The sequence below is a fragment of the Anser brachyrhynchus genome (assembly GCF_964034855.1).
Source record: "Anser brachyrhynchus genome assembly, chromosome: 19".
In the NCBI taxonomy this organism is placed as follows: domain Eukaryota; kingdom Metazoa; phylum Chordata; class Aves; order Anseriformes; family Anatidae; genus Anser; species Anser brachyrhynchus.
Genome location: NC_137712.1, coordinates 6,986,151 through 7,014,149, shown reverse-complemented (window position 1 = coordinate 7,014,149; position 27,999 = coordinate 6,986,151). Strand labels below are relative to the sequence as shown.

At 54.1% G+C, this 27,999-nt stretch overlaps 1 protein-coding gene and 1 long non-coding RNA gene across 5 annotated transcripts in view; one reads left to right on the top strand and one right to left on the bottom strand.

Annotated features, from left to right (window-relative positions):
- On the bottom strand, positions 1 to 7,628 carry LOC308180577. Its single transcript, XR_013941020.1, has 2 exons — positions 6,188 to 7,628; positions 1 to 5,903 (listed from the first exon to the last, which is right to left on the bottom strand). It is a non-coding gene; the product is annotated as an uncharacterized lncRNA (long non-coding RNA).
- A 183-nt stretch (positions 7,629 to 7,811) lies between these two features.
- EEIG1 (estrogen-induced osteoclastogenesis regulator 1) overlaps positions 7,812 to 27,999 on the top strand; it is a 37,007-nt gene continuing 16,819 nt past the window's right edge. For 2 of the 4 annotated variants that reach the window (XM_080562490.1, XM_080562488.1), the window contains exons 1-3: positions 7,812 to 8,000; positions 9,182 to 9,817; positions 27,673 to 27,793. In XM_080562490.1, coding sequence (XP_080418616.1) covers positions 9,672 to 9,817; positions 27,673 to 27,793 — 267 coding nt within the window. In that variant the 5' untranslated portion in view covers positions 7,812 to 8,000; positions 9,182 to 9,671. Of the gene's footprint in view, positions 8,001 to 8,049; positions 8,804 to 9,181; positions 9,818 to 27,322; positions 27,558 to 27,672; positions 27,794 to 27,999 lie in introns of those variants that run through there. The other 2 variants (XM_080562489.1, XM_080562491.1) reach the window with 2 other exon arrangements.

The following is a 27,999-nucleotide window of genomic DNA, read 5'->3' as shown; positions in this document are numbered from 1 at the left end:
AAAAAAAAATAGAAAAGACGATAATTATTTTTTTATTTGTTTGAAAAACTCTCCTAAGTACGATACCTCTCTTCCTCCCCCCCTCTCCCTCTCTCTCTCTCTCTCGCCTTTAGCTGACGTGTAACATGGAGAGCCTTGTTGTTATATCACAGTGCTGAAGCTGCCAAGGTACAGTTATTGTAAACTGTGGTGCATGGAAGGGGTGCGCTTCGGTCTCTTGCTGAAAGCATTTACTGGAAACGTGGTACCAGCGGCGGCTCAGCCTTCTCTCCGCACTGACAACTGGTGGATGCTGCTCTCGGAGCACGGAATTCAGCCCACGCAGACTAGCATCAAGCATACGTGCAGTTCAAATCCCACCCACGTCCCCTTAGGATATAAATGGGGTTAAAAGAGTGCATTCACCTCGCGTTCTGTCTGTGTGTGGCCATGAGATTTCACTTTAAACTTAGTAGAGGTGAAAATGCCGTGCCTTGGTTAGCAGACGCTGTCCTGGGGTGCGTATCGGAGGCATTTTCCCGTCACACGTGGTTCATACACACGGGCACATGCAGGTTTCACTCAGGTGGGCTTACAGGCGAAGCTCCATCTCTGTCTCACCACGCAGTCTGTCACCTCCCTGATCCGTTCATCCATCAAAGTGGGCCTGGACTGGAGAGCTGCAGCCACGCCGTGATTCCCAGCCCTGAGGAGTCTGTCAGCCGCTCGTTTAGTGAGGTTTGGAGCGCTAATTGGGTCTGGTGGTGGTATTTGTTCCGCACTTTTCAGAGCTGGAGGCAGGTAGAGCAGCTCCTTGTTAGTCTGCTAACAGGTTAGTTCAGCCGGGTTAGTTTCCTGGCTTTGACCAGGGGTTTGAGAAACGGGCATGAGGCTCACCTCTCCCATTTTCCTGCAGTTACACGGGGTTAGGCAGCGTTCGCAGCCACTGCTCTCTCAGTTCAGGCTGCTGGGCTCAGTCCTCACTAAGCAAGCTCGATTCACAGGGCGGTAAATGAGGTTTGTACAGACTCGGAGTAGCTTCATGACCTTTTAGACAAAAAGCTCCACGTGTACATGCATGGAAGCAAACTCCAAAAATAAAAAGAAGGAAGCAGAACTCTTCCCCATACCTTGCAGAGCGTCTCACGTTTAATAGGCTTGGTGCTTGCCAGGTGCTACTTTTGAGACTGAGCCTTTTCAGAGCCGGTATTTGCTTGCTGTTACGTCTCCTTCGGGGCTGAGAGGTGGTGAACAAAGACTGCCGAGGGAGTGAATTTGCACAATCAAACGAAACCTCTGCATGTTTTATGGTGGGATGCCGATGGGGTCCCCCGGTTGGAGCAGGAGGCGAACGGGCTCCTGCTGCCTGCCCCTGGCCTTTAGGGATCTCCTCTCATCTGCGAGTCCGATGGCGGAGAAAAGGACAACGCGGCCCCAAGGCCTTGGCCCCGGGAGGGCTCCTGACCCTCTGACACCGACAGCTCTGCGCTGAGTCAGGGCGGCATCAGCGGCGCCTTCCCACCTTGTCGGGCACCCGGCCGCGTGAGTAACGCTCGCCTGACTCCTCTCAGACTCGGTGGAGTCAAATCAATTGCTCAACTGAAAGCTATTTTTAAAGCGAAAAGCTCTGCCGTGTGTGTCGTTTTACCTCATTTGTGTAATGATCTCCCCTTTGCAAATATAAATTTTAATTAAAAAAAAAATACGGTTTTTGGTAAAGAGGCTGTTTCAGTCCATCGGCATGCTGCGGGGAAAGGTGAGTCCGTGCAACCACGGCACAGAGGGCTCCGTGAGAAACAGCCAAAGCAAGCTGTAAACAGCCACGTGTCACGGTAGGTTTTTTCCTCGTTTATGAACTTTGTGGCCTTGTATTTGCATAATTGTGGCCTTTTTTTTTTTTGTATCCCAACAATAGCTTTTACAGCCTTACCTCGCAGCGCTGGTTACTGCACCGCGTGTGACAGATTCCCGAGGGACACCGATCTCCCAGCTGCTCCCAACATGGTGCAACAGCCCAAAATGAGGGACGGGGCGCCAGCCTTCCGCCCGAAATTGCAGCGCTCGTCCTGGCAGTGACTAAGCGCTGAAGCTGTGTTACTGTTTCACAGGAGTGAAGGCGATGCCCGCAGAACCACCCATTTTTCTTGTGTTTTCAGGATAAATACGGAGCTTAGTCAGGCCGCCAGCATTCGGGAGCGAGTTCCGCATGCACATTTTTGTCTCATTAAAAAGATGTGGCAACGTTTTAAGTACAGGGTGAGCACCGTGATTAGGGGCTTGGCTGTTGCTCATGTCAAGGTCATCAGGCTTGGGGAGGAAGAGAAAATGTGTCCCTTAAAGCCCAAACCAGGAGGGTCGGGCACACGGGGCGCTTACAGGGCAAACGCGCGCAGGGCATTGCGCTGAACGGGGACCTTGTGCCCGAAGCAGGACAAAAGCGAAGGGACAGCACCTCACAGACGTCCGTTTGCGCTCCTTTGCTGATCTTTTTGTACCGAGAGATTCGTGTTCAGCACCCGGAGCAGGAAAGAGCTGCGCAGGGGCTGTGATGTCCTGCCACGGGCTGCCTCGGAGGGGAGGACGAGGTGGTGAGCAGCATCCTTTGGACCTCTCGCCGCTGGAGGAACAAACACTTGTGGTGGGGCAGGAGATTGCCTGGACTCGCTGCTCAGCCTGTGGCCGAGCTGCTTGCGGCACCGCTGGCTGCTTCAGGAGCAAGAATCTGGCTGCGAAGCTCGGCCTGCGAGCGGCCTGTGCAGCTCAGGGGCAGCCTTCCAGGAGATGGCACTGCGCAACGGGGCAAGGCGCAGCCATGCTGAGCTGCAGCCTGCTGCAGGGTTCTGGGCGCCGCAGGGATGGTGCCAGGAATCACCCGAGTCCTCCAGCCCTCCGGTGGTCCTGCCTGCTCCTCTTATTGCCGGGTCTGCTCAGGTCGGAGAGCCCACGGAGGCAGAAATTCAGCGGGCAGAGCTCAGGGAGGAGGAACGCCGCCAGCCCAGGAAAATTCGGGCTGCCTGGGGCCGCGGACACGGGCTGTGATGCTGGGGCTCACAGCTCACGGCGATGAGTTCGCTGCAGCAGAACCGAGTGGGCAGGCACATGATAAAAAATGCATGAATTCCTTCATTATAACCAAAGGAACCAGTTTTAAGGTTTTTTTTTTTTTTTTTTTTCCGAGGCCACACACGAATGTGTCAGCATCCCAGGAGCGCAGAGCACTGAAATAGCTCCATCCCGGCTCTGGGAGCTGATCCTGCAGAGACAGAATGATATCACCCGCATATTCACCTAAATTGCCTTGCCTCCTCCGACATGTTTTTAGTTTGTTGAGGCTGTTTCGGCAAGGCACTCTTCAGTTGGGCTGTTGGTTTGTTGTTTTTTTATTCTTTCTGTTGACATCTGAGAAGTTATTGCCAGCAGATATTGTCAACAGAAGCGTGGCGTGCTTAGCTGGAGTATGAAAATTGAGGCATTTAAGATTCTTAGTGTTCCTGAAAGCATCTGACGCTTACACGTACGACCAGCACAGCTTCCAGGCAAGCCAGATGAAAGCCCCCACCGCCTGCAAACCGGGTTCACGAGCCCCTGGTGCCAGTCCTGCACGGGGCAGAAGCCCAGCCCCAGCGGGGCGAGTTGCCGCTAGCTGGGATCCCACACGAAAAGCTGCCATGGCAGGGGAAAAGCGCAGGCACCTGGTTGTTCCTGCTGTGTGTGGGGTAAAAGCAGCACTTGCCGGGGCTGCAGGCAGAAGCCTGGATCAGCAGGTCTGTTCTGGAGGTGCCGAGGGTGACACCGGGGATGCCAGCACAGGGGAAGGCTTCATAAACGCAGCATGCCCCGAGGCAAAGCGGGTTCCGCCGTGAAGGTTTTAGAAGTGGCAAAGCAGCCCCGTTCTACCGGCAGGCCTCCCAGCAAGAAGCGGAGAGCCCTGCCGCACATTCCCAGGAAGCACGGAGCAGATATGGGAACCAGCAAACACACAAAAGCCAGGCAGCTGGGTTTTCAGGTCTGGCCACGTGCTTGGGGAAAGGAATCCACCGGCTCCAGATTCCTGTGCTCCCTTTGTCTCCGTAGATAACAGGATCCCCAGACCCGGCGGGTCACAAACCCCCCAGGCAGGTGTGTCCTTTGCATGGCCAACAGGAAACCCAGCCTGGTGCAGAAAGTGAAACAGTTCCTGGCTTTCATGGTGATAAGCTCAGTTAAATATGGAACTAGTGAAAAACACAAGCAGATCAAAGTCGAGCTCGCAGCCTGCTATTAAATTAAGCGGAGAAGATGCAAGCTTAGAACAACCGTACCCCAGGAAAACCTTACAGAATCGGGGAGAGGGTGGGTTTCAGCACGCTGCAGGCAGCGCCGACACCGCTGCCGTGGGTCCTGCAGCCCCTGCCTTGCTTCGGGGGCTCCCCGAGCTCTGGGGAAGGCAGCTCCCAGCACGGCTCCGGGCAGCAGGTGCCTTTGCAGGTGCTTGGCCACCGGCAGCGCGAAGAATATTTATAGCAGAGAGCATTGTGTGGTGTCGTTTTTGTTGTTTGTTTGGTTGGGGGGCGGATGACAGGACTGGAAGCCCATTACGGCTATAACAACCGAGGTTACAGATGTAATAGAGGAGAGCCATTATGTGTTTACGCTGTTGCAGCAACCGTGTATAATTTAGTTTTCAAACTTTAATCATTTGGCTGCTAGGACAAATGGATTAGTCTGATGATGTTTTCCAGAGGAAGACGCTGATGATGTAGATTACAGGGCTTGATTTGCTCGTGTATCTGGGATTCCTCTGGGATAAGAGACAGGATCTGATGGCTCACCAAATGCATTATCTCACTTCACCTCTCTGAGTTTTATCCCTTCTGAATTTATCTTGCCTCGTTTCCTCCCTGCTTCTTTATCCTGGTACTCTAAGTTGGGAGGGAGGAGGCAAGAAAAGCCATCTCTGTTCCTGCTTGCTCCTTGGTCCAAAGACAAGCAGAGCCCGCAGATCCCAGCCCCTGGCTGGCACCTCTCTAATGGCAGCAGAGGTGAGGCCCAGCATTAAGGAGAACCCAAACCGATAAATTATCTCTGGCTGAGACAATAATGCCCTGAACCAGCAAAAGTTGAGGAAGTGGTGGCAGCACTGGGGAGAGGCACCAGGAAAGGCTCGGGGCAGGGAGAGCACGGGGTAAGGACGTGGCTGAGGTTCGTGGAGCAGAGGTGAAATGGGCACAGTGGGGCTGGGGTCAGGGAAGAGCAACCACCAGCATAAAGAGCTGAGCGCTGGAGTCTGGGCTGAGCAGAATTAACATACATCAGAGCACCCTGATCATGTATATAACCTCTTAACAAACATTTGGACCTGGATCGGAAAATAACACAAAGCCAGTGGGACGGCGGATAGGCAGAGACGCCGCTCCCCATATTCGCTCTGCTACCTGCACGGGGCCCAGGCTGAGCGATGGGCTCCCACATCCCTCCCAGCAGGGCTCACCAGAGACGTTCAGAGAAGTACTGCCCCTTTAAAAAATGTGGCTTTGTCCAGAAATAATTATGCAGCATAAACACAGAAAAATCAACAGGGTGAATTTCGAACTAATAGAGATGTAATCTCGAAGTCATGAGGCTGCCTTTGTTAGGAAAATATACATACCCCTGAGAATCGGCTATGGTTGCTACATTACACACTGCTCAGCAGCTCTCTGGGCACTTTTCCAAATCAGTTTATTTTTAACATCAGTCACATTATACCATTAATTATAAAAAACACTGAGGTTTTCAAGAGAAATTTCTGCTAAAACTGCAGAGTAAATATGCGTGAGAACAGCGAGGATTAAAAGCTCTGCAAACTTTACCATGTGAGGCTGTTGCTACAAACAAGAGAAGTCCTCCAAGGAGGTTATTTATCAGAGTGAATCACAGCAGATAACACGAGGCCTCCTCCCACACTGCAAACAGAAAGATCATTTGGCCTTTACGTAGCGATGGAAGTGAAAGATTGACACGTCTGTCGGTGGTATGCTCGGGGAATGAGAAGCGTGAGGGACTGGGCTGGATTCTTCAGATGCTTCCCGCATTCAAGCATCCCAGCTTACAAATATTAAATATTTAGCAGGCTGAGCTCCTTCTCAGTAAATTAACAAACAAAGTGAAACAAACAGCCCATTTCTACTGATGTCTTAAGGCACTGAAAGCGCTGAATATCAACTGATGGGATGGATTCAATCCCTACCTTTAAAGCAGCCTCCACAAACCCTGTTATGTGGGAAGGCTGACATCTCCTGCGATGGTTTCACTGCACCAACACGATAAATGTTTTCCCAGTCCTAGGTTTGTGTATCTGTTTAACCTGGTAAACAAGAATCGGAACAAAGCATTTGGTCTAATCCAGTGCTGTCCAGGTATGTTGCTGTGCACTTTTCCTAGCAGATTTACTTTTAAAAGACTTATTCTGTGGTAAAATTATTTGATAGCTCTGATATTGTCTGCATAGATGGCAAAGATTAAAGGCAAGGAGTCTGGGCATCAAAGCTTGGCAAAAAGAGCGAGGACTCCCAGCCTTTCATCCAGGCTTTGCCAGACATGCAAATCAGCCTTGGGAAAAGTCCCTCCCACAGGAGCCTCAACTTCTCTGCAACGCAGCTTCTTCGGCACATCCCTAACCTTAAAAAATAGGCAAATCATGTTGATGATCGCAGACTCCTCCGGGACAAGGAGAGACATTTTGTTCCGCTTGCCCTCAAACAATGGAATCCTGCCTAACCAGGGATCCCAGCCGCAAGCCCGGGACAGGGCAGCAACGCCTAGCACCAGGAGGGAGCCATTTTGGCGAGGAGATGCATTGAACTGCTTGCCACATCTCACACACGGAGGGCCGGGCTCCGGCTGTGGGCTTCCCTCCTGCTGCAGCCATCCCAGGCTGGTCAGCCTGACCCACGGCCCGCTCCTCGGCACCTGGAGGCCGCTGAGGACGGGACGGGCACACATCCCAAGGCCGTCATTGCTGCCTCCCCCATCGCCTCAGCCCGGCCTGCAGGGAGGCGCAGACACCTCAGCTCGCCCCCAGCGTCGTGCTGCGGGCCCTGGGGGCTGAGGTGTGCCTCAGTGAGCCCTGCCATCCTCTCAGCGAGCCCTGCACACCCTGGAGCCTACAGGGGGGGACCTCATTGCAGCCTTTCAGGACTTGAAGGGGGCTTGTAAAAAAGACGGGGAGCAACTCCTTGCTCGATCTGATAATGACGGGATAAGGGGAATGGTTTTAAACTAAAAGAGGGGGGATTTCGATTAGAGATCAGGAGGAAATTCTTCACTCAGAAGGTGGTGAGGCACTGGTACAGGCTGCTCATAGAGGCTGTGGGTGCCCCATCCCTGGAGGTGCTCAGGACCAGGTTGGATGAGGCCCTGGGCAGCCTGGTGTGGTGAGTGGCGTCCCTGCCATGGCAGGGGGGTTGGAACGAGATAATCTTTGAGGTCCCTTCCAACCCAGGCCATTCTATGATTAAACAATTATTTTAAAAGCCTCCTCGGGGCTGTTCAGCCCTAGGAAGGGCTTTCAGCACCCCACTGTGGGGCAGGAAGGCCCCATGACGCCCCGGCCGCACACAAAACCCCATCCCACCGCGGCGACCCCCGGGGCCGCCACAGAGCCCCCCGCTTCCCTCCCACCCCCTCAGCCTGGAGGGGAGGGACTTCCCCAAACAGAGAGCCCCCTCCTCCAATCCCCGCGCGCCCTTCCCCGCCCCTCTCCCAAAACAACCAATCACCGCCCTTTTCTACCCTCCCCGCCTCTTCTCTCTTACCCAATGGGGCCGCGCCGCTCTCGCCCTTCCCTCCCCGCGGCCCCGGGGGAGGAAGGTGGCGGAGGGGAGGGGGCGCGCTACCTCAGCGTAGTGCTGCTATTCACGAAGCGGCGCCGTACCTCGGCTCTGCCTTGCGGCCCCTTGAAGCGTTGGCGTAGCGGCCGCAATTGGCGTAGCGCTCGGAGCGGCGGCGGCGGCGGCGGGGCGCGGAGCGGGCAGGAGGCTGCGGGCGGGGGCCGGGCCCAGGTCGGTGCGGGGCCGGGGGCGGCGGGAGGGGGGCTGCCGGGGCTGCGGCTCGGGGCTCGGCAGGGGGGCAGCGGGGGGGGCCCGGAGGCTCCCGGTGGTGCGGGGCAGCGGAGGGGGGACCCCCGGGAGCCGCTTGGGGACCCCCGGGAGCCGCTTGGGGACCCCCGGGAGCCGCTTGGGGACCCCCGGGAGCCGCTTGGGGACCCCCCGGTCCCTCTGGGAGCCCCCCCGGGATCGTTTTGGGGACCCCCGGGTCCCTCTTGGAGCCCCCCAGGAGTCGCTTGGAGACCCGCGGGTCCCTCTTGCAGCCCCCCGGGATCGTTTTGGGGGCCCCAGGGTCCCTCCTGGAGCTCCCCGAGTGTCTCTTGGGGACCCCCGGGGTCCCTCTTGCAGCCCCCCGGGATCCTTTTGGGGCCCCTCGGGTCCCTCCCGGAGCCCCCCCGAGCCCCCCAAGCTGTTCGGGCAGGGCTGTGACCGCAGGAGCCCCGCTCTCCCCTCTCGCCGGCATTTTCATCCTCAGCATCCCTTGGGGGCTGCTCCGCGGTGACAGCCTCGGCCCTTCTCTGCCGCCCGGCCCCTCGGCCTCGCAGCCAAGGTGTCGCTGAAATCCGCAGCGCAACGAGCGCCTCCGGCCCCCCAAAACCCAACCGTCTGGGGCTGAGCTGGTGCTGGGGGAAGGTGGCGTGAGGCGCTGGGCAGGCAGGCGGTGACCTGGTTCGGTGGTGCTGTGCGATCCGGAGCAGGCTGCCTCCTTTTGGTCCTTTTTCCCCCTCCGCGCCGGGCGCTCCGTTTATAAGATACAGGTGCTAACGCTTAGGGCTGGTGGGGGGAAAAAGGGAAAAGAAACAGGTTTTGCGTTTCTCGAGGTGTTTTTGTGCGTTCTCGCCAGGCTACGTGTTACGCTGGTCTGCTCTGCAAAGCGCTCCTGGAGACGACGGGTGAAAATGGAGCAGATTTTTATTAGCTGCTTTGCAAACAGAAATTACGAGGGGGATGATGACAGCGGCGAAGCTTGCCCTAGGCAAAAAGGGGACAGAGGATATGGGGAGCGGGCTAATTGGGGCCATACCTCTTAAGATTGGTATGAGTCTGGGCTGAATATTACCCATCCAAACAGGTTTTAGAGGAGGGGGAGGAGCCCGTGACTGCCTGGGTCTAATTTCCTCATTTCCCTCCCAAAGGCTGACCTGAAGACCTGCATCAACGAGCTGCGCAGGAAGAGGAGAGAGAAACTGGAAGCTCTCTGCATGTGCTGCACGCAGACCTAAGGCTTCTTCAGAGACTCAAGATGACTTCCCACGAGAGATGCTTTCTGGAGGGGTTCTGCTGAAGACGGAGCGCAGCAGCCTCCAACGGGGACAGCTCCTGCTGGTCTGGAGCTGAGACTTGCTTCTCTCCCTTCCTTTTCCCTCGGAGATGTTGCAGAGGTTTAACCTGACCTCCCCCTCCTCACCTGAAGCCTGCCGTGGCGATGATCCAGCAGCCCGATCCGACCACCAAAGAGAAGAGGATTGCGCGTTTGAAGCCGGGCCGTCGTTGTAACTGAACTGGAATTTACTCCCCGCGTACGCTCCTGGAGCGAGAGCTGTTCCTCCGCTCGGCTGTGTGCGTGCTGAGCCGCTCCTCCCTGTCTCGTCTGGAGTTCCTGGGCTTTCCACGCTGAATTTGCCCATGGCTTTCCTGATGAAGAAGAAGAAATTCAAATTTCAGACAAGTTTTACTCTTGAAGAGCTGACTGCTGTCCCCTTCGTCAATGGGGTTCTGTTCTGTAAAATCAGGCTGCTGGATGGAGGAGACTTTGCTAGCTTGTCTACCAGGTAAGCAGCTGCCTGCGGGCTCGCCTCCTGGCTGTCCTTCTTTTCCTGGTTATTCTTTAATTGAGCGGATTGGCATTCAGCTACCTCTTGCCTACCCCTGGGTGTGATTTCAGGAGTTCTGTGGTAGGGCCACACCATCCTCCAGAGTCGGGGAAGAACACAGCTGGGTATTGTTGGCTGCTCAGGGCTGGATGGGATTTTTCAGAGACGTGGGGAGGAAGGGAGCGGGAGGTCGCACCCCGAGAGAGACGGGGTTTAGGGATGAAATCCTCTCCTGTTTTTTTTCACCCCTCTTACCCCAGTTTTCACGTGCTATTTCAGATGTTTTGCTGTATTGCCTTCATGCCTGATTTGAAACTTAGCTCTGAAGAAAACCACGTCCAGCCAACCAAACCGACCCTTTCTAACTTTGCTCTCCCCATTTGTTTCTGAGCTGCTGTTGTTGGTGAGAGTGGAAGTAGCTTGCTTTGCATTGCAAATTGCTGTGCAAGGGAAAACTGCTGCCTGGAGTCAAAGTTGTCAGTGCTAAAGATACAGTTTATCTCCTTGAACAAATGCCATCGCGTCTCCCAAGTTTATAGCTGCAATACTTCCTTTTTAAAACGATTTCTCATATCGGGATCAGTCTGCTGCACATTTTAGAAGGTTGTTTGCCATCCTGTATTGGCATTTCTCAGGCTCCTTCAGGCAGATCTGTCCCCACTCCTGCTGCTAATTGCTAATAAAAACTTGCTTTGTTTCCAGCTCTGCACATAGATTATCACCAGCAGTGTGTAAACGCAGATTCTGTAACAGCCTGGACTTGCTTTCTTTCTGCCTCAGTTTGTGAAGGAAGCCTTCAGTGGCTTTCAAACTTGTTTTTTTGCTTTCCTGAGTGAGTGCTTGTATTTAAAGGTACAGCGTGAGTTTGCTGGTAACTGTTCTATCGCAGAACTAAAGCCTGTTTTGGTCTGGTTTTCTTCCTTGTGGTGCTGTGCATTGAGCTTTCTTATTTTGGGAGAGAAGGCTTTATTGGACGAGTGTAAAACATTTGTCTTGGAAGTAGAAGTGGTAGGGCATTGCTCAAACCTTTTCTTTTTTTTTTTTGGGAGGCATGGTGCAACCTCATCTGAAGTCTATAGAAGCTGTGGGCGTGGAACGCGTCCAAAAAGGGACCGGGAATTAATTTCTCTTTTGAAGAAAATCTGTCAAAAGAGCTTTTCCTTACAGCCTTCCCCCCTGAGGCTGGGTCCTTGCGCTTGGTGGAAGCAGCTTATCTAAGGAATTCACACAGTATGTGAACTTGGGAAGGAATTAACCCCTCCGCTTCCCGGAGCCGCGGTGAACCGAGTTGAACTGGGGGTGGCTCAGGAAAAGCCCGTGCTAGGAAACGTCCGTCTCCATCTCCTTGCTGCCCTCAAAGGCAGCTTTGGGAGCGCAGTGCGGGTGTTTGCGGGTGCTGCCAGCCGTGTGGGTTGCGTGGGGCTGCTTTCCGAGCTGGCTGGGGTTCAGCAGCGCCCTGTGCGTGGTGCGTTGCAGATCACAGCCGTGCTCCAGCACCGACATCAGCTGTAATTCAAACCAAACGCGGACACTGAGCCCGAGTGGCCTGGTGGCTCACAAAGGAGCGGGGGGAAGCAGGCAGCTCGGTTTGCTGCCTTCCCCTAACCTGCCTGCGGTCTGAGAGCACATGGAAACCTGTTCCTGCTGGAAAAGTGACGGCTCTCGGTGGTATTGAGTCATTTGACCTTTTCCAAATATTTTCCCCTGTTGCAGTTAAAGAAACTTGGAGAGGGATGGATTTCCAGGAACAGTGAGGAGCGGTTACTGCACGGAGAGGCTCCCTGGCCATGCCTTGGCTCTGCTCTACGCTCGAGTCCTGGTCCGTGACCTTTTTGAGATTGTGTGGATCTGGGGAAGGATCGGGAAGTAGATGCTGTATCCATGGTGTTTGGGGAGTACATGCAGTTCGTTAGGACCTGTGATTGTTTGTCTGAAATCAGCCACTTCCAAAAATGATTGTGTTTGGAGTGGAGTTCTGTCGGGTCATCTTGCGATGAACCGCTTGGGTACAAGTGTAGGTGTGTGCCCTGCAGTCCCTTTGGGCCTCTTTGGTCTGTGGCAATAAAAAAAAGTGTGCAGCTGTGACCGAGCAGACCAGGAGCTCCTGGTGTCTGTGTGGTTTCAGAGAGTTGATCTGGACGAGGTGTCTGTCCCACGCCATTCGGAGTCTGTGAACGGAGGGGGCAGAAGCAGGTATAGGATGTGCCAAGTTGGGTTTTCTTTTTCCTCAATTAAGCGACTTATGACGAGGAACAAAGAGGGTTGTCTGGGAAGATAAGGTTCTCCAGGGACCGAGGTTTTTCAGGGTGTTCACAGCGAGTAACCTGAAAGCGGGCGTACGTCTGTGGTGAGCCTGGAGCTGCCGGGCGGCAGCGGGTTCAAGTGACCTGTGGGCAGGGCGCCTTGGTCCTGAGTCCCCTGGGGTCCCTGAGGGGAACCTGGCTGAAGTGCCTTCAGAAATACCCTCTTAGGAATTGAGGGCACTCTGGAAGAGGTCCAGGTCCTGCCAGCACATCGCCTTGAGGATCCGTCTCTCGTTTTTGCGTTTTTTCTATTTTTCCTCCCAGGCAGGTGCCCTCTTTCCACGCCTGCTGGGTTAAGGCCTCACGTTAGACCGCGGGTATCTCAGTGACTCGAGCTGCAGCCGTAAATTTCCCTTCACCCCTCCCTCCTCCTCCTCCTCCTCCTCCTCCTCCTCCTCCTCCTCCGTTTGTAAAATCGTCTCCTTATGTTCTGGCAGGTCTTCTGAGGATAAGACCAGCTTCAGCTTACAGCGCTCCGCTTGGCAGACCCCCGCGGTCTGTGGCCCTGCCGCTGCTGGATTCTGGAAGTCGGTCTTCTGGAAGCGCGCCTGGGCCAGGTGTAGGCCGGGCAGGTGCCGTTTCCCCACGGGGCGGTACCGGTCCGTGCCTCGAAGGCTGTTAATCCCGGTACCGAAATAGCCCAACCGCCGGCGAGTTCAGCTGCCTCCCAAGTAGCTTTAAAAATAGCAGGCGCGGAGCCGCGGGGATGTGCTCATGGCAACCGTCTCTGCGAAGCAGATGGGCTGCTGCGTCGTGCACCGGGTCGGAGCTTTCCGAGGGGGTGTGCACCTCTGTTCCTAGACAGATGATGGTGAAACAGCCCCACCGGGAGGGCTCGGGTCCGGCGGGGCGAGGGATCGGGTCCGAGCGGCTCGCGGGCGGCTGTGGCTGCGGGGTCGGCCAGGAGCGCGGCTGTCCCAGCGAGGGCCTGAAGCCACAGCCCCACGGAGCTCGTGTGCTTACGTCTTCAGGTATTACAGCAGAGGAAGGGTTGATTAACGCCCCCCTTGCTTACGGTGTCAGTTAATGCCGAGTGGCGGCCAGCTGCTCTTCCCCCCGCTGCTGACTGACTTCTGGCAGGGAGCGCCGCTGGTGCCTGATGTAAAGGGGGGGAAGGCCAGGTGTCAGCCACGGAGTCCCGACACCTCGTCCTGCCTTGTTCCGTTAGCTTGCCAGCGGTTTCACTCTGGTATTTCTGGACTCAAAGGAAGGGATTGTATTCTGAAAGCCCCTGGCTGACTCCAGTGGGAAGGCTTTTGCAAGAGCTTAACGACATTGAGGGCATTTCCCACCTTCCACGTCATCTTCTGAAGGCAAAAAAAAATCCCAACTTCCAGCCCAGGCAGTGGTTCTGTCCACCTCAGGCCGTGTTTCCTTAGGGAGCACACTCTTTCAAGCATGTTTGGCGTTTCAGCCTGGCTTTCTGGTCCTGGCACTGCAGCACCAGTCAGACCAGAGACTGGATTTGGCCTCCTGCAGCCCAGCAGCCGCTCGTACAGAGGCTTAAGTGGAGCAGTCATGATCTGGGAAGAGCCGTCCCTGCCTGTTAGGGTGGTCTGGCCTTCAAGTTTTTCGGTGCTGTAGCTTGAACCGAGAACGTTGTTACAGCTTGTAATTGAGTAAGGGTGAGAGGCCGCTTCCTGCTCCGTGTGCGTGTAAAGCTGCGCCCCGGCAGCCAGAGGAAATGCTGGGGCAGGCTGCTCGTACCGGCAGCTCCACGTGGATTAAGGTCAGCGTTTGTGCAACTGCCGTCCTCGGGTAGTAGCGTCCTAGAGCTGCCCGCTTCCCTGCTGCGGGGGGATGTAAAGCATCATTGTCTTAGTCATAGGCACGGCCACGCTCCTTTCTGTAGGACATCAGGAAAGGGGAGAAGCGGTGCCCTGACTGACTGGTGAATCAGGAGCTTCTCTTAGGGCAGGTGCAAGTCGCACCGCCTCTGAAATCCAGCTGTCTGTGGTGCGAGTCAGAAATCAACTAATTCACTGTCCTCGCATAAATAGCCATCGTGCCTGATGCTAGAGATCCTTCAGGTAACTAAGTTTACCCTCGTTGGCTCCTTCTGGCCAGAAGAGCGTTACATTTGGCTCACCAGCGACTACAGGACTGATTCAGCCCAGCGGGGATGTAAATCTTCACCGCTGCCTGCCTTAAAACAAAGGCGAGGTGACTGGTTTCTTCTGGAGTCAGCCTCTCCAGGAGGGGAAGAAAACCAGCAGTGGTGAAAGGAGGGGGCTGCTAGAGCACGTGGTGTGATAATCTTTTAAAGTGCTCTTGTTGCAAATGTGTCTGGAAACGTAGGCCTTCCCCGTGTGTGAACATATTCCAAATGTATGGGTCGAGAGAGCGAGCGTTAACGCTCCGGAGCAGCTTCTTTGCCTTACACGTGGTAACCTCCTGCTCTTGGCCGCAGCCTCAGGAAAGGGCTGGGAGTGTTGGTGGAGAGGCGTCTGGATGCAGCCTCTAGAAATGGCTTGCAGTAAAACCCAGCCTAGTTCAGCACAGTTAAGGCGTAACACCTGCACCCCTTGTTTGCTGAAACAAACATAGGGAAACCAGGCAGCAGAGATGAGAAAAAGGGGGTTTAGAATCATAGAATCATGAGCTCTGTGACTGTAAACGTTTGGTTGCGGGCTGCTTTCAGGTTTCCCCCTCGGAGCTGGCAGTGCCCGACACCTAACGTTTAGGATCAGCCTTACCTGCGCGAGCTGAGCAGCCCGTGGCTCCGAGAGTTGCTCCTTGGGGCTGGGGCCCTGCAGCCCGATGGATTTACGGAGTGGCAATTAAATCAGCTCTGGCCGAGGACAAGGGCAGGTAGCAGAGGGTGCCCCCTGCTCCCCTTAAGCCCCATATTTATTTCTGAAATACGGGGGGAAACCTAAATGGCTTCCAGCCTGTTTATCCTCTGTGCTCTTTAGCTGCCGTCGGTGTTGACTCTAGCTTTGAAGCTGTATTTGGGAGGAATTGGTGCACGCCTTCGGGAGCCTGTGGTCTCTGCACGGTTGTTGGTGTTTTAATAGGCCGTAAGCTGCCAACAGCAAGTTGTGCTGGTGCTAGTTTCTAGATAAATGAGGCAGGCACAGATTTATTTCTTACTATTTTATTGCAGGGAGCTACATCTGCTAGCATTTCAGGAGAGATCTCGGGCTTCTCCCTCACGTCAGAAACCCCTTCCACTGCAAGGCACGTCTGTCCGCTCGGGAGCACGCAGGAACGGCGCGGTGAGCTCTTGCACCATCACCTGCGCTGGGCTCTGCGAGGTCTCCTTCCGTGCGAGGACAGACGGATGTGGCTCTGCGTGGCCTCCCTTTTCAAACAGGATACGTTCCGCATCCTCTGTGCGCTGCCAGCCCTGCCCTGTCGGAGCTGGGGCTGCAGCCGTCTCTGAAACGGGTCAGGAATTATTCTCTAGCTCTTTACATAATAAATCAGCAGCCTTTAGGAATATCCTGGACCAAGGTTTGGATCTGCTGTTTCCTTTGTGACAGCCCAAAGGCTCATATCAGAAATCCGTGCCGTGTTATTTCAGGTGGCTGCGTGTCGCCCCCCCCTAGCACCAGCTGCCCAACCTGCAGGATGAGAGGTGTTTTTTTTTTCTTGCAGGTTGTTCACATGATGCCTTTGTGCACTTGCTGGGGGACACGATGCACATCAGCACCCTGACTTGGCATCGTGAGCTCTGGTACCACGCAGCGGGACTCAGCATGCCGTCCTAGCGCCCGGGTCTGAAAGGCTCTTCCCACTGGCAAACAGTTGTGCCTGTGTTCACTGGATGAACGGCCTTGTTGTTCGGTGTATTTTTAATCCGATGAGCAAGAAAGGGAATTGTTTGGAGGGATTCGAGAGCGCTGATCGTCACGGGTGTCACTTTCACATGCTTCTCGTGAGTCTCCCATGTAGCTCCATTGATAAGGCTGAGATGAGGAAAAGATAAGAGGAAAGGGGACGGGGATGAGGAGGAAAATGAACAGGAAGCGCATGGAGACTGGAGGCTTGGGAGGAGGCAAGTGCTGAAGAGACAGGATATTCTAGATAAGCCACAGCGTACATGGTCTCTGTAGCGGATGCTTTCCCTGCAGACAAAGTGGGCTGGCAGGGCAGCAGGATTACGCCTTTCCTTTGAGTTCATCACACTTCGTTGCTGAGAGGAGGCCGTGTGCTAGGAGGTCCCGTGTTGTTGCAGGAGATGCGACTGAAGCTAAAAACACTTCCATTGCTGTACGCTAAATAAGAAATGAACGCTGTCTGTTGGGGCTGAAAGCACCGAGGTTGCTTACGTGGGAGGAAGGAAGAGAGCACGTGGATTTACTGTGCTGGAAGGACCAGAAAGCTGCAGCATGAATTAGTAATGCAGCTTTAGAGAGCTGCAGAAACCATCGCCCTGCGTGTGGTCGGTAACTAGCCCCAAAACGTGCTCTATAAAATAATAAGAAACCTGCTAAAGCTAGAAAACGTTTTGGGGATTACAGCTTCCCAGAGCTGTGCGTTAGTTGAAACGAGGCAAGTCCCTTCTCTTGCCATTCAGTGTACAAAATGTAGAAAATGAAGTTTGAGGTCTCATTTAGGGCCTTTTATCAAGCATTAAACTCCAGTCTGGCTTTGCGATGGAAAAGCAGAGCAAGGAACCCACAGGAGGAGAAAATCCCATAAATGGGACGCGGCCTCAGGGCTTCAGTTTGGGGTAGCCACCTCCGTTTTGCTTCCAGAATAAAACTTTAGGAAGTGACTGCTGCGAGCTGATCACTACTGGCTACGGGGTTAATGATCAACAGAGGCTGGCGCATGGGGAAGGGACCGGCACGTGCCTGCCTACACCGTGCCCTGCGGCTGGAGATCCCATTCCTCCTGAAGTGCAAGTTGGGAGTGTGAGCACTGCAGAACCAGAGGCAGAACGAGTGCTGCCGGGGGTTTGCTTACCCTCTTCTCTGCCCAGTCACTTCTGTTTCCAGTCCCTCGGGGATAACATTGCTCATCGCGATGTGCCGATGGCTGGGAGAAGGGGAAGGAAAGGCTTGTCTGGAAAAAAACAGGCTTAGAGTTTTATTCCCCCCGCCACCAGCCTCCTATCAGACTCTTTCAGGCTTTATTCGTGCTAAGCAAAGGCGAGGTTAGGTGTGACGCCAGGGTTTTCAGTGGCTTTCACCATGCTTTTTCTGTTTCTTCTGCTAGTTCTTCCCATCATCACGCAGACTGTGCCTGCACGTTGCTGACTGTGAGGCAGGAGCGTAGGATATTATTTATAATCCAGCAATCTTTTCAGGTTTCTTAATGCTCCATCGCACCGGCACGAAGCAGTGGCTGAGCTTTTTTACTGCTGTAGCCTGGCTGTACCGGGTCCTGCTCATGTCCTGCTTCCAGGCTGAGCGGCGCGGGCTCCTTTGGGGACAGGCTGCCTGCCTCAGTACAGATCATCATGCAGCAGCCCCTCTGTAGGGAAGCTCTCTTCCTGGCTTCTGCCAGTGGCCTGTTAGGTTTTATTTCATACTTCGGTAACGCCGGGCAGTTGCATCTGCATAAACGCTGAATTCCTTTCGAGAGCTGCTCATCGTGTGCCTTCAGTAGCCTGCAGTGCTCCTTGCCCCAGGGAAACACTGCGCTGTGGGGCAGTGGATTTCCTATAGCTGTTTTTACATTTGCTTCCAGCTTTGTGAAATACCCTGCTGGTGGTGCTGGGGGTAGCTGATGGTACGCCGTTTGGCCGCTGTTCTCGTTAAGGTTGCTTTCTGGCGTAGGTTTACGGCAATGCCATGCGAGCGTGACTGCTCTTTCAAAACAAACCTGCGTGTTGCCTTCCCTCCAGTAGGGATTCCTGCTCGTCTCCGATTGCAGCGGCTCTCAGCAGAGGAGAATCGCGGAGATGTGTCTGAGTACTGCCGGTGGTGACAGCCCCGGGGGAGGTAAATACTCTCATCCTCCAAAACCCGCTCCTGGCAGGCGAGCAGCGAGAGCCTAGCCTAACATCTCCCGGTGGCACAGCCAGCACAGGCTGATGTGTCACCAAGTGCAGCACTTTCCCTCGTTCTGCTCTTAACCGAGATGTAATTTATGTAATTACCTTTCTCTGATTAGGGTGCTGTCAGTGCAGTGTGAGCGTGCCGTTACGTCACGGGGTATCGGTCCCAGAGAACTGCTTTTAGCTGGAGCTGCGGGTCTGGGGCAGCTGAAGCCGATCCGACTGCTGCGTCTCCGTCCCCCTGCTCTCCCCCCGTGCTGGCTCTGGCACTCCTCTGACCTCACCATTTGTGTTAAACTGATAAAATCTAGCCAAAAGGCAATTCGTCCTTCTCTGCCGGCTCTGCGTATTGAAACAGCGTGACACCGGGGCTGACGCACGCCGGAGTCGAGGCAAGAGGAAAAGATGGGAAAGGAGAACGGGGCCCGGCAGCGCTGAGACTCCCAGCCTGTTGCCACCGGGATGGCGACGAGACAGGGATGCAGCAGGCTTTATTCAGCAGCTTTCTGTCATTCGCAGACCTCTGCTGAGCAGCCTTCTTGCAGAAAAGCAGCAACAAATACTGATGGAAGAGCCTGAGGTACAGTGAGAACGCGTCTGTACCTTGTCCTTAAAGCCTTGTCCTTAAACGCAGTGACCTGGTTCGTGCTGCTGAACAATGCCTTTATAAACGAACCGTCATAAAACATCCGTGATGGGATGGAAAAGCTGGTCTTCACACACAAAGGGATGTTTTCCTGGACTATTTTATTGTTTTTGACGAAATGTGTACTGTGTAGAGGTGATTCACAGCGGAGCATGTCTGGGCACAGCAGGGTGTTACCTCTTGGGTAACTAAACATACTTTTAGCACCGGGGTTGACTTCAGGCAGCTTATTTACTGAAGAGCTCTTTAGCACACTTGAGCCAAATTGCAGTGATGTTACATCACGCGGTATTAATGAAATTATTCCCGAAATGAACTTGGCCTCGTGTGCAGGTTAATTTACACTACAAAGGCTTCTCTGGTACGGCTACGCTGGCGAAGTCTCCTGGTTGAAACGGGGCTGATACTGGCACAACGCGTAGCTTGAATAGCTGAGCTTCAGCATGGCTTCCTGTGCCATAAATCTGCCTTGGAGGCCAACAGATTTGTTCAGTGCACGTCGCTTGTAGCGGGGATTTTGTTCCTGGTCTTGTGGCGATTCCCTCCGGAGTTCTCATTTTTCCAGACTTGCTGTCCCAGCAAAGCCCTGGAATATCCCATCCCAAGACCCATGTCTTGATTTTTCATCTCAGTGTGTGTGAGGGGCTTGGTTTTTTTGCTTGGAAAGGTGGCTTTCTTTTTTATTTATAAGAGCACTCTGTTCACAAGCACAGCTTTCTTGCAGCACGGAGTCGTGGCCATCTCTTGTACCCCTCGTGGTAGGGACATTACCAGAGCTTTCCTTGCTGGATTTTACGTTGCTGTCTTTCTTTAGTAGGAGCCCAAATTTAGGCAGCAAAAGGCAAAGCTGGAATCTCTCAAATTGACAGCTAACACTTAAGGGATGAAGCAAGTTTATAAATATATCAGCAGCGGATAATCGGTGAATCTTCATTTCACATCTACAGGCTGCCACAAGCAAAAAGCTTCCCAAGCTTCGGTGTTACAGAAACTTGTGGTGTCCCGGAGAGACGGTGAAGTAATCTACCTTCGCCTTGCAAGCGCCTTTTCGGAGCAAACCTGTGGGGTTTTCTGAAGCTTTGGTTCCTTTATCTGTTAGAACTACGAGGCAGATTTCTGTTGTGATTGGTCCAAAGGGCACACGGGTACTGGGGGATTTGGGAGGCTTTCTTTTCTCCTCTCCAGCCCCACAGAGGTTTCACCCCGGGGTTGCTTGCGCCCCCAAATCCTGCTGGCTTGTGCAGTAAGCTGAGCGTCAGAGCTCAGGGCTGACCTGGGCAGACCAAGCGAAATCTGCAGTGCAGAGCTGTTCCTGGTGTTTTCTGTGAATACTTGTGCGTTTGCTTACGATAAGAAAGCTCCGGTGATGGATTTGGCAGCCTGGCACCTGACTCTCGCTGGGCTAATCCAGCTCCAAATGAGTCTATCAGAACAATAGAGGTGGGAGTCGGGGTGGTGACTCAGTGCGTGCTCGGGTTTTTTTATAAAAAGCCAATGCGTCTTCCCGCGTTCGATCTGCGCGTTGTTACAGACTCGTATTTCAGTAACTGAGTCACCCATCCAGCTATTCCTTCCTTTACACTTAAGAGTTTGGGTTTTTGCTCCTGGCGCACGGCCCTGGCCGCTGACCAGAAGGCACTTGTGTGCTGGGGATGTGGCGAGCAGCCCTCGGATGCGTGCTGCTCTGGGCTGCTCCGGCTAAAGCACAGCGTGTAACAGTAGGTGTGTTGCACGATATTTCCTGCTACAGGCCCTTCTCGTCCTTGCTCCAGCTTTTCTTCTCCGATTCAAGAGGACAGAACAAAATACAGCCCCCCTCAAAGCTGGCTGTGCCACGTGTCCCCTGGCTGAAGTGCCCTGAGTGCATCCTCGCTGCCCGATGGCTGTGTCTGTTAGCATTTCTCCCTGCCTTCGCCGTGCTCCACCCTCACTCACCCTTCCAAAACTCATCTGACTCGTTCTTTAGCTTGTCTTCAAGGTTCATTATCCTGTGACTTTTTTCCTCCGTTTGGCCCAATTTTTATTTCCTTATGCAACTTGTGCTGTAGTGTTCCATCGCCGGCTGCGTGCTGCTTTTTGTTAACTGCCATCAGAAGGGAAGAGTTCAAAGGTTTGAAGATTTAGATGCAAGAAATAGTTGGAATTTCTTTTTCCCCTCTAAAAACAAGCCCTGGTGCTAGGTTTTAGAAGCCGTGGATAAGCTGGACGGTGGGTCCAGGAGATGATGCACTGGAGGGCTCTCACCTGCGGGACATCCCGCATGGGGTTTCACGTTGGGGTGCGTGGAGGCCAGGCACAACTGAAGTGCTGCCTTGAGAACAACCTGCTAACGCCCGGGCAGGAATGCTGCTGCTGCTGGAGGGTTTTCTGCTGGTGGTTGGCTGCTGCCCCGTTCTGCAGGAGGTGTTGCTGCTCCCTGCCTCGTCCCGGTGCACCTTTATCGAGAGTGCGCAGTTCAAAAGCCGCGTGTCTTTGGAAACAGCCTGCTGGAGATAAGCTTAAAGCCATAAAAAGTCCATCGCTTGCTGACCAGATAGCGGCTCATTTTGATGGAGAACTTGGAAATCGCTCGTTGTATCCTGCTGTGACTTCATGCTCACCTGGGTTTTGCTCCAGCTCTTTCCTTACCCGCCTCGCACGTCGTGGTGCCGTCTGTCCCCACGGGGAGACAGTCTCGGCAGCTCCTTTCCCTGACTTCTCACCTGTGCCTGAAGCCGCTTCCGTTAGCTTTGTCTTTCCCATACAGTTGCTGTTAGTCCTTTCTGCTGTATTTGCCTCCAGCTCACGTGAGGACTTCACTCCAAAGGCATTGGTGCTCGAATCCGGCCTTTAGAGAGCCTGTGGGCACCTTGCTTCCCCTCGGGTGTGAGCGCAGAACTGAACGGGCAAGTACAGGGTTGGGGGTAGGTCCTTTGGTACCGTGGTTCCTTGAAGTGGCTCCGCTGGGAGCCCAGAAGTTGATCTGTTGCTTGGTGGATGCGGTGACCTTCCCGCTGAACCCCTGGTTAAAACACTGGCAGCGAAACACCCGAACAAGCCTTGTTTCAAATGACAAAGACTCCCTCAGTTCTCGTAGTGACGCAGTGCGCATCGTCCATCTCCGAGCCACTTTGCCGCCGCCGCCGCTGCTGCTGCCCGCCATGCAACACGCAGTGCCTGGCGGCTGGAGAACGCGGGGCTGGGGGCGGGGGGGAGCCCTCCGGCTCTCGGGGCTGGCACTTGTGCTGCTCCGTGGTGTAAGCCGGGCAAAACAGAGGAACTGCCATGAGGAGGGCTGCCTGCTGTCCTTTCCCTTCATGCTGGTCAGGGGAGACAAAAACCCCTCCGCGTAACTAGATTTTTATATCCACAGAGCACTCGTACACCGCCAGGTTAAGCTGTCCTGGGTTTTGGTGCGATTTTTGTATCCAGCCGTTTCCCAGTCCTGCACGGTGCTCCCCGAGGAAGATGGTCTCTCTCTCACCTCTCCTGCTTGGGATATGTCTCGGCTGAACCTCTCAGCACCCGGCTCAGATTTCTGCCTCTTCCTTGCTTCTGCTTTGTACCTGTGCCTGGCAGCAGGTAGAAAAGGACGGCGATGCAGCTTGCTTTAATAATACGTGCTGCACTGAAGTGCCCGCTCCTAAGCCGTTATTTGGGGCCACCTACAGCTTTTGGATTGTAAATCTAAACCAGCTAGTGGCTAGGCAAAGGCTCGCCTTCTATTATACGTATTTTCACCTCCCTTTATATTTTCCATGCAGTAAAGCAGCAATTAGGCCCTGTGTTTGTAGCAGGACTGCTGTGTTTGAGGGTGGTGTAAAGCTCGGTGTGCTGGGAGCCCAGCGCCGTGACTGCTGGTTACGGGCCTGGCTCTCAGCAAATCCCTTTGGGAGGGGGATTTTCAGGTGGTTTCTTCAGGCCTTACCAAAGGTGTCTCTTCCGTTAGAGTTGTGCAGTAGATAACCAGGTTAAAATAGTAGCTGTCTTCTCCAGGGCATAACACGGGATTGATCCGGACTGCGCGAGCTAAGGGGATGTCAGCAGTCCTCTGCAGGTTCTCCTATGAAGAAGCTGGGAGGGCTGGGGGTGTCCAGCCTGAAGAAGAGAAGGCTCCAGGGAGATGGGATCCAGGGGGATGTCACGGCAGCTTTTCAGTACTTAAAGGGGGTTACAAAAAAGGAGAGTGACTTTTTGCTCAGTCAGATAACGACAGGGCAAGTGGGAATGGCTTTTAACTCTAAGAAGGTAGATTTAGGTAAGATGTTAGGAGGAAATTCTTTACTCAGAGGGTGGTGAGGCACCGGCACAGGCTGCCCAGAGAGGCTGTGGGTGCCCCATCCCTGGAGGTGTTCAGGACCAGGTTGGATGAGGCCATGGCCAACCTGATCTGCTGGGTGGTGTCCCTGCCGTGGCAGGGTTGGGGCTGGGTGGGCTTTAGGGTCCTTCCAACCCACGCCGTTCTGGTTCTAATGGTGTGTGTCTGCAGCTGAAAGCAGAGCCAAGACACACGTGGAAAGAAATGCTGTAGGAGACGCATGGCGTTGCCCTTCAGATGCAATCTGTTGACCTGATTTTGTGTTGGTGTTTTTTTTTCCTTTCCCTGTGACTGAGGCAATGCCCTTGTACCTGCACCACCTTCCTCCCCAGAAGACCCCCTGCAGGAGTGCCGGGGTCCCTTCAAAGTCCGTTTGTCAGTCAGCCGCACTGTAAATGAATCCGAGCTGGGGATGGCCTCGTTGGCCTCCTTAAAACACTGTTATCATTTTTGTGCCTGACGGTATTGAGGCGTAGCTTCAGTGATGCCGCGCTGCCGCGTGAGGAGGTGAACCAGCGAGGGGAGCGGGGCGCGCTGCCTGCCGCGAGCCGGCAGGGCTTGGTTCTGCTCGAGGGAGCTCGCCCAGAGCCACCTCTGGGAGCCTGGGGGACGTGGGCGTGCGGGCTGGGCATCACAAAGAGGAGAGCTCGCCCTCACCCTCCGTGTAAATGAGGAGGAGGGGATGTGAATAAGCAGCTCTTTGTGCGCACTTATCTCTGTACCGTCTTGTTTAGCCCGAGGTTTGCCCGCGTCTGCTGCTGTGTACGAAACGCCAAACTGAGATGCGTTGCTCTGCTGCAGTGTTTGGCGTTGGGAAGCTATTTTTGTCGTCTCTGCCCCCCCAGTAAGCCTGTAGGCTTTTTAGGATGTTTCGTACTTTTAGCTCTCTTATATATGGCCGCTGCCACAAAGCGAGAGCGAAGCAACTGCTCTTGTAAATGGGTCAGCCGGGCAAAATTGTTTCAGCGGGTTGCGTTAAAGCATCACACCCAGTTGGGCACAGCTCAGCTTTGAGGCTGTAAATAGAAGTTTTAATCTCTGTTGTGGTGTTTCGATAGCTAGGTTGCCTTGTGGGACAGACCCGCGCTTGTCCTGGGTAGCGTGGCCCCTACACGTGGCCTTTTTCTAGAAGCGTTTCCCTGTGTGCTTGTTTTAGCAAAGTCTCAGTTAGCATCATGGCTTTCTGGAACAGCGCTGCTCTGTCCGTGGCACTAAAATCACAGTTGGTAAACATCTCTTCTATAAAATCTGTTTGTCGTGCCTTCCTCCGCCTGCCTCCAGAGCTGCAGGAAGGCTGCGCGTGAGACCTGAGCCCGGAGAGGTTTGTGGTTTTCACCAAGCGCGCTGTTAGCTCTGCACGGGACGTAAAAGCAGATAAACCAGCGGGTTGCTGCTGTGCATCGCTCCCACAAGTTAGGTTCCTGCCACGCCAAAACATCTTCCCACTGCTCCCTGCCCAGTCCACCTTTGCTCTACGGGGACGGCGGTGCCCAGGGACACGGCATGCGGTCCCTTCGGGCTCATCGCAGGGCTGGAGACAGGCGAGGAGCTCGCAGCTCCCTTTGGAGGTCCACTTTTCACAAAAGCTGGCGCAGGGCTGCGTTGGTTTATTCTGCGGTGGTATATTTAGGTCTGCAAGAGTAATTACATAGCTTTGAGTAAGTCTCGAGTCAGGAGAGGGCAAAGCTTAGCCTGGCAGGCATTCAGCCTTCTGGGAGGCTTTTTTTTGCAAAATGCTATGGACAGCTTTTTTTAAAATAAAACTTCTGAAGACCCGTTGAATTGGCACCTAGTGCTCGGCATTGCTCTAATCTATTTCTGGCGCTTCAAATACAGAGTACGACTTAAAATTAGACACTTTTGGTTTAAAGCTGTTAGTTTCTGCTTTGCTTTTAGGTGCCCTGTGATTAGGATGGAAGGAAACACCTCTCTGTGCATCCCTCACCACGCTCCGGGTGTTCTGGAGCTAAATGCAAAACTGCTCCTCATCCGAGTCCACTCTTTCTTCCTATTTTAGTCTTCTCTAATTACCATCCTGATGATAACTTGCTGGGAGGCGGATAGACAAAGCCCATTGCTTCACCCCATGCTGTCTCTTGGAAATGTGGAACTCATTTTTTACAGTTTGGCTCGAAACAATGCTGCTGCTTGCTTGTCTGATGGTACGGCCCCAGCCCCCACCCTGAAAAGCCACTCTGAAAAGACAAAAAAAAAAACACGTTGAAAGTCCTTGCTGAATGATTGTGAAACTGTGACTGGAAAGCGGCTCTGAATTTTATCTCAGTTCCATCCTGTGCAGCCCCCTCTGCGGGCACGCAAGGCCCCGAGCTCCGTGTGCACCTGCAGGCACGTCGGTCGTGGTGCTGCTCATCCCCAAACCCTCTGCTCGTCCCCTAATCGCCTGGGCCATGCTACCCACAGCAGTGTGGAAAGGCCGACGTATCTTGTTAATAAGAAACAGGAGGTCTGTTAGCAGAGCTCGTGAAGCAGCTCTTTATTCCCAATCAGGACTCTTTGCCCCATTTTTAAATCGTTAGCCTCCGCTGGGCTTAGCGGCATCCAGCAGATGCTGAATCAGAGCTGCTTTGTAATGCGAAGAGAAGTCATGAGTAGGAAAACTCGCATGCTGGAGGGGCTCCTGCACATCGGACGGGTGAGGCAGGGAGCTGGCGTCACCGCCCACAGCACGCCGTGCCAAAGCTTGGCCGCCCGTGGCATGGGGTATGGTGCTGGGATCGGTGCTCGTAGCAAGGGGCTGTCGTGCCCAGCAGGAGAGGAGTAACGCTGCTGACATGCCTGGTGTCTTCTGCGTCCCGTACACCATCCTTGCAGATCTGAAGCATGTGGGTTTGCAAGCATTATCCTATTCTCTTGAATGCTTTTCTCTTCTGTGTCTGAGTTCTCCTTCCTCCAGGTCATTTGAGTTACGCCATGTCAGGTTCAAGGCACCTCAGGTCTGAAACTTACCTTGGCTAGTTTGGTGAATATTTCATTACGGGCAAAGCCTCTTTAATCCCTGTGGAAATGTATCTCCTCTCCTGCCTGAAGGAGTTGGACTGAGCTGAGTGGAGCAATGAGAACCAGACCTCATCTTGAATTAATCCCAAATTCAAAGGTATTCTCGTCACTTAGATGTCTGGTATTTCAATGACTTCCACTGCCAGCAAGGAGTTGGAGTTCACCGCTTTGAAGGGATCGCGGCCTTCTGTTTTCCCTCTTTTTACCCAGGGAAGACCAGCCCTGATCTACACTACAGAGGATTACAGGGTTTAGTTACTTGTCACCTACCACGTTTGTGGTCCTTGCTGTTCCCTTTAGCCGACACACTGAAGTCCCACGGAAAGTTTCGAGGACTGGCAGGGACCTGCTGCCTCAGGACCCGCTCCCTGGCATCCTGTCGCGTTACTGTCACCTCAGGGTTGTGGAAGGGGCTGCAGGGCTGCGCTCTGGGGTCTGCTCCCTCCTTCCCAGCAGCAGGCGATACCAAGACTGGTCTCGTTTCCCTTCCCACCAGTCTCTCCGGCTTTCCTGTGCCCGGGTCGGATGGTGGGAAACTTCCCTTTCCCTGCTAATGCAAACGAGGTTTTTGGTGCCCTTGCTCCTTTGTCCTGTGCCGAGAGAAGAGCTGTATGCAAACTTCCTAGCTCAGAGCTGCCAGGAGCGCCGTGCCTCCCCCCAGCCTCGTTACTTGGAGCACGTAATTGGCTGGGGGCCAGGGGCTGAGCTCTAACCGGATCAGATAACCGGATCAGACCTTGCCGTGCAGCCTGCAGAGGATCTCTTGGTACCCAGGGCCTCGCGAGAGGCCCCCCGCACCTCCTTCCCCTGCCCCTTTGAACCCGCAGTCTTCAAGAGATAAAGCTCGGCTTCCTCGGAGGGCCTTGTGGAGCCCGAGCCCTACCTGAAGCAGCTCCTGTGCTCAGAGAGGAGCCGCCTCCTCCTCCTCCTCATCTTCCTCCTGTGGCTTCACCCTGTGCCTGAGTTGCAGCCTCTCAACTCTGTGGCCGGTGCTCAGGGCCAGGCAGTGAGAGCGGCGTGAGGGACGCAGGCTCCTCTTCGCCTCGGGCTCTTCTCGTGTGGCCTGCTCCTCTCTGCCTGCACCCACTGGCGTTTCCACCTCTTCGTGTCCTCCCTCGAGCTGGCTGTTCTCACGGGCTCAGTCTCAGCGTACAGAGCGGGGTGGGAAGGACACTCTGTCCGGGACAGAAAGCACCTTTACTGCGCAGGAGGCTGCCCAAAACGGGCGTTGTAGGAAGATAAGCTCGGAAACCTTCAGCCCAGTTGAGTTACAGAGCCTGGGTCTGTCCAGGCTGGACAATAGAGGAGCTAAACCAGCTGAGCAGGAAACGTCGAAGGGCCTGGGAGAGTTTAAGGCAAATGCTGATGAGATGATTAACCTACCCCATAACCTAGATGCATTTTTATCTGCATTGGCTAGTGAAATTGCTTGCTGCTAACGTAACGCCCTTTGTATGGTGCCCTTTCAGGTGGTGTGGGTCGAGGTATGTTGTAGAGGATCTTTGCAGGCCGTGTTCCCAGTCAAAGACAACAACTGGGATTGATTTGGCTTTTTACCTTTATTTGAACACTGTATTTTTTTCTTTTGCTTTCTCATAGAGAGGAAGTGCAGGAAAACTGTGTCCGCTGGAAAAAGAAATTCACCTTCGTGTGCAAAATGAGTGCCAACCCCGCCACAGGGCTCCTGGACCCCTGCATCTGCCGAGTATCTGTGCGTAAGGTGAGCGTCCAGCTTCTGCTTCTGGCAGGTACCACCCGTGCCTTGGTGTTGGTTCCGAGCTGCTTTTTTGGCAGCAAGAATTGCAGTGGTGGGAAGGGAGGATTTTTAGGGCTAAGACAGAAACCGAATGGAGCTCGCCTCTCCAGCAAGGGTGCTTGACCGAGGGTGGGAGGGAGCAGGGTGTTGGTACAGAAGTTTGTGAAATC